The sequence below is a fragment of the Protopterus annectens genome, chromosome 8.part0 (genome assembly GCF_019279795.1).
Source record: "Protopterus annectens isolate FY-2018-M chromosome 8.part0, PAN1.0, whole genome shotgun sequence".
Lineage (NCBI taxonomy): Eukaryota > Metazoa > Chordata > Ceratodontiformes > Protopteridae > Protopterus > Protopterus annectens.
Genome location: NC_056741.1, coordinates 1,059,445,819 through 1,059,455,997, shown reverse-complemented (window position 1 = coordinate 1,059,455,997; position 10,179 = coordinate 1,059,445,819). Strand labels below are relative to the sequence as shown.

The window sequence follows — 10,179 nt, the reverse complement described above, 5'->3', positions numbered from 1 at the left end:
TCCAAGCTTGGATTAATCACAACCAACCTGACATCTTAGCCATATCCGAAACCTGGCTAAAACCCCATATTAAAGACTCGGAAATCTTACCTCCTGGTTACCACATCCTCAGAAGAGACTGTTTAAGTAAAAAAGGTGGAGGCTCTGCTCTAATCTACTCCAATCTTCTCTCCCTAATTCCTCTTCAAATCCATACCCCTCAATTCAAAAATTCTGAAATCACAACAAGCCTTCTCCGTTTGAATAAACATAAAAACATCTGCATTATTTCCATATACATCTCCCCTGGCAACAATATCTCCACCCTTGAAGATATTCTTCACTGGGCCTCAACTGAAATAAAATATGAAACCTTTATTCTAGGTGATGTCAATATTGACTGGAATAAAATCAACACACCATCCCCTTCACTATCCATTAACCTTTACAACTTCACCCAAGTAATCCATTCAACAACTCACCCTAACAAAAACCACCCTCCAGAGTCCATCATAAATTGGATACTAGTCTCCCATCCAGACAAAATCATTCTCTCTGGCACCATCCCTGACACCTTCAGTGACCATCTCCCTGCCTTCGTCCATCGATCAACTAACTCCATCCAACACCAACATGTCTACATTCAAACTCGTAACCTTATCAATTTCAACCCCTCAATTTTTTCTAACATCTTTAAACAAATTAACTGGCAAATCCTAAACACTCTCCCTCTCGACAACGCTGTAGAGCATTTTAACTCTATCTTCCTAAATACTCTTAACTCCCTAGCCCGTCTAAGAAACAAACAAATCAAAGCCAATTCTGCTCCCTGGCTCACCATAGAAACTAAACAAATTATGCGTCACAGAGACAAATCCTGGAAGCTTTACCAGAAAAGTAAAATGTCCTCTGCCTTGCTCCAATATACACAACTCTGCAACCAAGTAAAAAAATTTATTACCAAGGACAAAAAAAACTACTATAATAAACTTCAGTCCAACAACAACAAGAACCCTAAACAATTCTGGAAATCAGTCAACTCCCTTCTCCATCCTGGATCTAGGAATAACCCCTGCCCTGATCCTAGTTTAACTGACAGTGAACTGAGCTCCCATTTCAACACCTTCTTTACTGAATCCATAGCTAAGCTAACCAAAACATTCCCAAATAAGAATCCACCTAACTCCCTCCACGCAACACCCAGCAACCCAAATAACAATCCCCTAAATTTCCATCTCAAACCTGTATCCACCATTTTTATAAAAAAAGCTTTTATCCAAACTAAAGCCTTGCTCTAATGCTCTAGACAACATACCCTCCTCCTTCCTCAAATGTGCAGCTGAAGGTATTGCTCTCCCAATCAGTATCCTGATTAATAGATCCTTAAATGAATCGTATGTGCCAAAATTATGGTGTTCAGCCTACATTCTTCCTCTACACAAAGGAGGCAAAAACACCTCTATTTCTAACTTCCGCCCCATTGCCCTCCTCTCGCCAATATCTAAAATTCTAGAAAAATGTGTCCACACCAACCTTTGCCTTACCTAATTCAGAATCACCTTCTAACACCCACCCAGCACAGCTTCCGTCCTGGCCACAGTACCATAACTGCCCTGCTATCCTTCCTAGAAACTGTCAATCAAGCTCGAGACTCTGGACTCATTGTATCCACAGTACTGCTAGATCTTTCTAAAGCCTTCAACACCATCTCCCATACACACCTTCTCCTTCATCTTGCCAACCTTAATCTCTACTCTAATACTCCATCCTGGTTCTCCAGCTACCTATCTGACAGATCTCAAGCTGTCAAATGGAAGAACTCCTCCTCTTCCTTCTTGCCTACACCTACTGGCGTTCCTCAGGGATCCATCTTCGGACCCATGCTTTTCAACATCTTTATAAATAACCTTCACACCGTCATCCCTGACACTACAGTCATCCAATACGCTGATGACTCTACCTTGGTCTGTGCCACCCCCAACATTCCTGAACTACTGACTAAAACTCAAATAGCGTGTTCCACTACAGAGAACTGGATGCACCAAAACCACCTTTCCCTCAACTCCAATAAATCTAAAATACTAATTTTCCTCCCCTCCAAGGTTTCCTCCTTTGACAAAAACACTTTCAATGTTCTAAGCCAATCGACCACTGTGATAGAAGTAGTCCCCTCTGCAAAACTCCTTGGCATTACCATAGACAAACACCTCAAATTCGATCTTCACATACAACAAAACATAAAGAAAACCCACCAAAAGCTAGGTATGCTATATAGGAACAATCAATTTCTTTCCAACTCCTCTAGGCATACTCTGGCAATCACCTACCTCCTACCTTCTCTTCTATATGGAGCCCCTCTCCTAACCAACATGTCCGCTTCCAACACCTCTAAACTTGAAGCTTGCTGTAATAAGATCTCCGAATTTGCCACTAAATCCAAAACATCAACTCACCACTGCCTCTGCCTTCAATCTCTGAATTGGTTAGAACTCCCTAACCACCTAGACTATCTCCAACTAACCAACACTCACAAATTAATATTCTCCCCTGATAAATGCCCAGCCTTAAAGAACATTCTTCCCCCTTACATCCCAAACAGATCTCTGAACACCAAAACCTAATCTCCATTCGCAAATCCAAACGTCCCACTGGCCAGCTTCTACTCTCCTTCTCTCTAGGTAAAAAATGGAACTCTCTCCCTCCTTCACTTAAGACTATACCTAACATTGAATCCTTCAAAAAACAACTCTTCCTACACATATCTTCCAAATGGAAATACTCCTGCTTTCACCCTACATAACTCTTCCCACTAAGCTCTCCATACTCCTGCTCTACTATATTCTCATACTCTCAAGCTTAATCTAATTTCTCTAAAGAACCTGAACTAGCAGACTTTAAATAAACTCCAAGCTTGTAAATATTGTAAACTTCTAAAGAGCAAAAAAAAAAATGTTCTGCTTTTTTTAAACTGTCTCATGATGTATATTACACTTGCAGTTTTTTGAATGTATGAATCTTACTCTTGTATTTTATCTCTAATATTATGTAACCTTTTTTTTTTTGTATTTTGTAACCTTTATTGTACTGTATTGCACATGGAGCTTTTCTCCCCGGGCCTCCACTGAAAATGGGCACTTCTTGGCCCAGTGGACTTCCCTGGTAATCAAACTGAAAATAAAATAATAATAAATAAATGAATCATCAGTACAGTGTTCACCTCTAATTTAATTTCTTAACAGATGTAGCTTCCATATAATCATGTGGTGTGCAAAATGCACAGATAACTTAAAATAGATATTGAGTAAGGCAAATCATACAGTTCAAGCCTAGTTTCAGTGAAGAAAGTATTTATTTTGTAAATAAAGTGTCATATTCTGTTTTTGTTGAGCTGTGGTTTAGCCAAGCTGTATTAGGTCAACTATACTAGTGTAAGATGGCCTTTCACTTTTGTCACTGTTATGTGACTGTGGAGCTAGTATATAAGTAAGAGCGTGTAAAGGAAAACAGCCCATGTTGGCAGGTATGAAGGTTGGAGGCCTGCCAAGTAGCTTGATTGTAATAATTTTATTTTATTTGTATGACATTTTGATTTTGTAGTTTTATTTATCTGAGTGAGGTTGTGTGCAGCTGACATTTTTGTAGTAGAGCTGCTTTAGCTATATAGTGCATGTTCTTAGATTACTTTTTGTGTGTAGATTTCCTTTTATATGTGACTGCTCCTTGTTAATGATTTTATTTGTTGGAAATACTCATTAGTAGGAAAATATTATGGAAATGTTAAGGTAATGTTGTTTGTGCATGTAAGGGTTGGCTTTTTAGGTTTTGTGTATGTGACTATATGTAATATGTGTGTGTAGTGTGTTTAAATGCTTAGGTTAGTGTTAAAGTGTGAATGAGGTATGTATTTTGTTGAGAAGTTTGAGTTGTGTTCCCTAAAGTTATTTTTGTAGCATTTTTTTGTCAGTGAAGTGTTATTATTACAATTAAAGTTGTCGATTATGGTGTTTAATAGCTTTTTTTTTTTGCTGAAATTTGTTACAGTGATTTTGTTTTCCATCTCTAACTATAGATCCTAGGGGAAATAAAACTCCTTTAGTTCCTCAGTTATTTAAGGGACTGCAAGAGATATCTTAAGGATAGTCCATAGATACCAGTATGTGAACCACTGTCCTTCATGAAAACGATAAAGGCAAAACCCTAGGATGAGTTACAGCAAATCAATGTAGGCATCTGTGTGTGCAGAAAAAGAAAAAAAAGTCAAGTGGTGGACTGAAAGTAAACAGAATGAAAAGCAAGGATGGCCTAAGAAAGATGTAACAGAATAACAGAAAAAGCCATTTGGAATGAGAGACATGAATGATATTGTCAACAGAAGAACAATCATGTTAACATGAACATTATTTTGTTTTTCCACTGCCAGAGTAAACAGTTTCATGTGTTGCTTATTATGTGTAACTTTGATCATTAAATGTTCCTTGCCATTGTTCTATTTTATTTTCTATTTTTTTTCAGAGTGTTAGTGATGTCACGATGCATTGCTATAATATGTTGTAATCTCCTGATAAGGAGTTTGTATACTGTTTTCTTGGCACTAGCTTCCTCATTTGTAGGATTTCACACTATTCTGAGAGGTAGTTTAAATGCTGAGCGCCAAAGAAAGTACATTTGAATATTTCACAGAAATGACTTCTATCTTTATGAATTCTACTACATCAGACAGCAATGGAACTCTTTATGTGATAGCCACAGTATCCAACAGCATCATTTTCATTTTAGGCACTTTGGGAAATGGTATGGTTATTTGGATCACAGGATTTAAGATCCAGAAGTCTGTTAGTACTAATTGGTTTCTGAACCTTGCCATTGCTGACTTCATCTTTGCAGCCCTTCGTCCTCTCTCAATTGTGAGAGAAGACATGGTGTTTCAGTTGACCTATGCAGCAGCCTTCTGTAAGCTAAATGATTTTGTGAAATTTCTTAACATGTTTGCTAGCTTATTTATACTTACTGCTGTCAGCCTTGACCGCTTTGTTATAGTTGCTCACCCAGTTTGGTGCAAGAAATATCGCAACATGAAATTGGCTGCTGTTGCTACTTCATTTGTTTGGATCTCTGCAACAGCCTTAAGTGTACCATATCTGTTCTATCGCAAAATTTGCATAAAAGGGAACACAATGAAATGTTGCTATGGACATATGTTACTTTATGAAGTTTTGAATGATAATGGCATCAGGACAATATTGTACATCATCAGGTTCGTTGTGGGGTTCCTTTTGCCATTTTCTGTAATTATCAGCTGCTACCTAATAATTACACTTAAGCTGAAACAAAGGTCATGGCGTCGGTACAAAAGGTCGTTTAAAATCATCATCACAATTGTTGTGGCTTTTTTCTTCTGCTGGATGCCTTATCATGTTACAAGTTTTCTGAAACTGAAAAATCCAACTGCATGGAATGTACATGTGGCTTACAAAATAGCTTCCAGCATTGCCTACTTCAACAGCTGCATGAACCCAGTCCTTTATGTTTACATGGGCTATACCTTCAGAAAGCAGCTTCATGATTCTCTTCTGTCTGCACTTAAGTATGTTTTTTATGAGGACTTCAACAGTGCTAAACAAAGTAGCATTTCAAATAATCAAATGGAAGCTTTAAAACAAAGTACCATTTCAAATAATCAAATGGAAGCTTTAAAACAAAGTACCATTTCAAATAATCAAATGGAAGCTTTAAAATAAAGTAGCACTTCAAATAATCAAATGGACACTTTGCCTCATTAAACAGCAATAACATCAGCTGTGTATTTTTACTTTTGAAAGCATCCTAAATTCTCAGAACGATAATTTATGGCATGGAACCTGTAATGGTGCTGCTGTTTTCAAAACTGATTTTTTTTTAGACTTTTACAATGCATGTGATATTTTCATACAAGTTGCATTTTCTAAGTGCAATCTCCCTTCTACTGCACAGCAATAAGATTTAGTTATGGGGATTTATATAATTATTGTCTATACAGATAATGAGTTTTTGTAGAAATGAGTGTGATAAAGCAGGAGCATGTGTTGCATTAGGAAATGTTTTCCATATGCCCTTTTCTTTAATACATTTATTTGTACAGCAGTCATAGAAGCAGTTTATCATTTATTTGTTTATTTATTTTTATGGGGTTATACATGTTTCTTTTCTTATTATTCCACATGCAAAATCTTTGGACTTAACAAGGCGTGCTAACATCTTCTGTTGTACATACCATTTCACAATGTATATTGCATATATATTGCCCATGACATCTTGAGTTTCACTCAATGTGCAAAAAATTTGTAGGAGCATAACCCTTCAACTTCCATATTCATAACCCCTTTTTTGCATTAAGAAATGTATTTTCTCTATGTCTTTTGCAGAGCAATTGAAGCACTGCATAACATTTAGAATAAACACATTTGCTTATTTTGTACGTTTTGCATATGAACAGTTTATTTATGTTTTATCTTTTGCATTCCATTATAATCACCCACATGCAAATTCTTCAGACTCACCAAAGCATGGCCACATGCATCAGTATATAAACATATTCACAGTTAGCTGTTATGGCCCCATTTCACTCTGCTGCATTTTGCTCTTTGGGAATGGATCTCATCCATCTCTGGCTATGTTCTGTAATTGTTTGCCATACAATATAAAGTATCTTCTTACATACCTGCCCAGGAACATGCATGTCTGATGCATTTCCATCCTCCCAGCTCCTCTAAAAGGGGACCTGCAAGAGTCAAGATTTAACCTTCATTGGAGACAGAACATAACATTCACTAAATCTACTGCCTGTCTAATGTATCAGAATGGACAGTGGTCAAGTCATTCTTCTATTATGTACCATGAGACCAGTGAGTAATATGTGCTCCTTAACCCAGGTATTCGGAATTAAACTCTCATGTAGCACACCTTTGTTGTTCTGATGAAGCACATCTGAACCTTAAAATGAGATAATGTCTTTGTCAAGGGAAGTTAATATGGAGATGGAATTGAATGGGAGACAATGAGAGACTGAACTTCTCTAAAAAAGCAAATATGCTTATAAGACAGTGTTCTAGAAACTTTTTTTGTCTCTAACTAGACATAAACAACTATTTGATGTAGCAGACCCCTGCTACTCTAACTTTTTTCCACCCTTGGGAATAGCTCTAAACATTGGGTCTAAATTCTGATTCACTGATTGATTTAAGAGTTTTATTAATAAATTATGGGTGACTAGATTACTGCTAAACCTGGCTATATTTCCTTCTGTAATAACTAGTAATGGGAGCACAGTTTGAGAAGAGCTATAGTAACCTGACACGGGCTAAAGGCAGCTGTCTTCTGGAATTCTATAGAGTATCTGTATCTATGGGATTGCAGTGACCAAACTATTCACATGACTGCATAACAAAATTCTAAGCTAGTACTTGTGATGTTGAATCTCCTTTTGTTTCAATTCTCAAGTATTACCCTCTTAAAAATGTATATAAAACCTGAATCAATAAGTGTGAGCACCAATTATGGAGGTAAACACGCAGAGAGTAGATGGTATTATTATGGAGGTACAAATGCAGGGGGTAGATGGCATTATTATGAAGGTAGACATTCACATGGTAGATGTATTATGAAGGTACACATGTGCAGCATAGTCAGTATTATTAGCATTAGTAATTAGGTGTTTATCACAACAGATGACTGACTTAAGTTAAGTAGTAAAAAATTGTCACCAACAGTGTTTTTCCTGATTCAAACTAATATTTTAGTATTCTAGATGGGGCTGTGTTTATCCATCTGTTTTGTTCAGATATGCCCAGTAATTTTCATTAAAAAAATTGCATAATTCTCAGGATGCTTTGAAAAGGAGACTATATAATTTAAGCAAATACTTACTTGTTGAATCATTATTTGTTGAGCCCACATTGTCGAAACCTCTCATCAGCAAATGTCCATTTCATCAAACTTTTTCACAGGGAAAAGCAACGGTTGGCCATCATCAGGAATTTGCCCTTTTCCCTACTGTAGTGTGATCTTGGAGTTGCTATATTTAGTTGGGGTGTGGGGATGTGTGGGTGGCACAGTCTCCCCACATAGGGAGGTGAAGCTCCCCCACACTTGGATGCATTTTAAAATTTTAGAATTAAGTGATGGGTACTAGGTTGGGCAGCCATTGCTTTTCCCTGTGAAAAAGTTTGATGAAACAGCTGTTTGATGGAGAGATGTTTCGACAATGTGGGCTTGACGAATAGCGATTTGACAAAGTATTCGCTTAAATGATATAGACCCCTTGAAAAGCTGATGAATGCAAAAGTTTTTCTCTGCATAAAGTCTTTGGCCATAACATTTTACTTCTCTGGTATCTGAATTTGAAACATATTTTTCTTAATTTTGGTATTTAGTCTTAAAATATTTTTTTCTTCTTTTTTGCTTTCTTTTTTTGAAACCTTGGTTTGGTATACTTGCCTTGAGGTTTATGGCAGTATCTGCTATAGAAGCACCCATTTCTGGAAAACCCAGATGTACCTAGACAGACTAATGAGCTGAAATAAAGTGAAACACATGACCATGACTATTGCTGTTTCTGATTTACTGAAAAACATATTTGCATTTTGTATTACTTTAGTAGTTTCATGAATAATCACCATAATTCTCATGTTGCTGTGTAATGAAGATGAATACTGGTGTTTTTGTCTGTTCATCTCAGTGAAGCCTCATTTTCCAGTAAGCTCTAGTACCAGTGTTGAGATTTCACTCATGCTGTGGTACTGGGTTAAATAGGATATTAAGTAGCTTTGTATTATGCAGGAGATAGTCATTTAACACTATCATATTAATGGGTTAATGCAATGGTTGTGAACTCCAGTTCATTTGCCTACAGGGTAGAACATTTTTCAAAACACAGACATATAATTAAACATTGGAAGCTCAGAATATTATTTTATATGATCCTTTGGTGTATGGATAAATTGTGTGAGTGAAACTTTTAAAATGGGTCCAAAACATAAAGATGTTAATCTGACACTTAGGAGAAGACTGTGGTGTACATAGTGTGTATAGAAAGCAATACTTTGATAGTGAATCTAGTCAAACCTTAACCTTATGGATGACTGAAGAACCATTTCACTGTAAACATGTTATACATTGAACAATGCAGAAAACAGATTGAATAAGAAGGAAGAAAATGGAATTGGAATAATATGTTTGAATGAAATATAAAAAAATGTGGAACTGCTACATAAAGCTCTCTCACATTGCTCAGACACATTTCAGAATTTAGCAGAAAATAACTGTATTTAAATTGCATGTTGATAATCGGTGGCATGACTACACATATTTTATATTTATGTTTATGTTTGTGTAGCACAATTTAACAGTGTGTTAAAGTTGTAGAGCAATAATAACACCTAATGACAACTTGTTATTTGGATTAGTTCCCTTTAAATATTTAAATATCTAACTTCTTTCCTTGATTGAAAACTGTAATGTTATATAAATGGGTTGCTGTTTGAATTAATTTGGTTCTGAGGAATTCTAAGTGAATAGACGAAAGCGCTTAACCAACATTTTGTTTAGAATTTCCTTTTATGTAAGTTATCAAAAAAGTTTTAACTTTACAAGACCCTATTTTTTCCCATGATTAGAATGTTAGCACATTGTTTATTGTTTGCATTTTGTGTTGAATTATATATGTACAAGCAGTATTTTATTTTGAAAGTAAGGACACTTGACTAGGATCTATCAGGTACTGTCCAACCTTGAATTTTGTTAGATATAGGTTCATTCCAGGGCTCAGCTGTGCTAACCGATGTTTTTATCCATTCCTTGGTTTCGACTAATTATTTATTAATTTCAATTTGTTAACCAAGATAGGGCTCTGATCTCAAAGTCCTTTTTCAGACCCTTCCTGGGAGTATATACTCATGATAAATTGCAAGAGATGAAAAATGTTAGCATTTTCATATGCATAAAATATAACCCAATGTATATATGGTGCTAAGGATGAAAGGGTAAAGAAAATGTGTTGTAATGATAAATGTTTAGTTAAAAAAATATTCAAATTATTTACTGAAACAGTAAACAAGTTACAGTGGATATTGACATTGTGGTGTAGAAATTCAAATGATACAGACTATTGTTTCCATAAAAAAAAAACATGGAATGACGTGTTTCCAAGAAAAGGTAAGTACATTG

At 36.0% G+C, this 10,179-nt stretch overlaps 1 protein-coding gene across 1 annotated transcript; it reads left to right on the top strand.

Annotated features, from left to right (window-relative positions):
* Window positions 1-4,601: 4,601 nt before the first annotated feature.
* LOC122808065 (C3a anaphylatoxin chemotactic receptor-like) lies at window positions 4,602-8,557 on the top strand. Its single transcript, XM_044079045.1, has one exon. The coding sequence runs from the start codon at window positions 4,620-4,622 to the stop codon at window positions 5,715-5,717; it is 1,098 nt and encodes a 365-aa protein (XP_043934980.1). The 5' UTR covers window positions 4,602-4,619; the 3' UTR covers window positions 5,718-8,557.
* The last annotated feature ends 1,622 nt before the right edge of the window (window positions 8,558-10,179 follow it).

What these genes read in the sequence shown, in the direction of transcription:
- LOC122808065 (XM_044079045.1), top strand. Translation starts at nt 4,620, where the DNA reads ATGCTGAGCGCCAAAGAAAGTACATTTGAATATTTCACAGAAATGACT.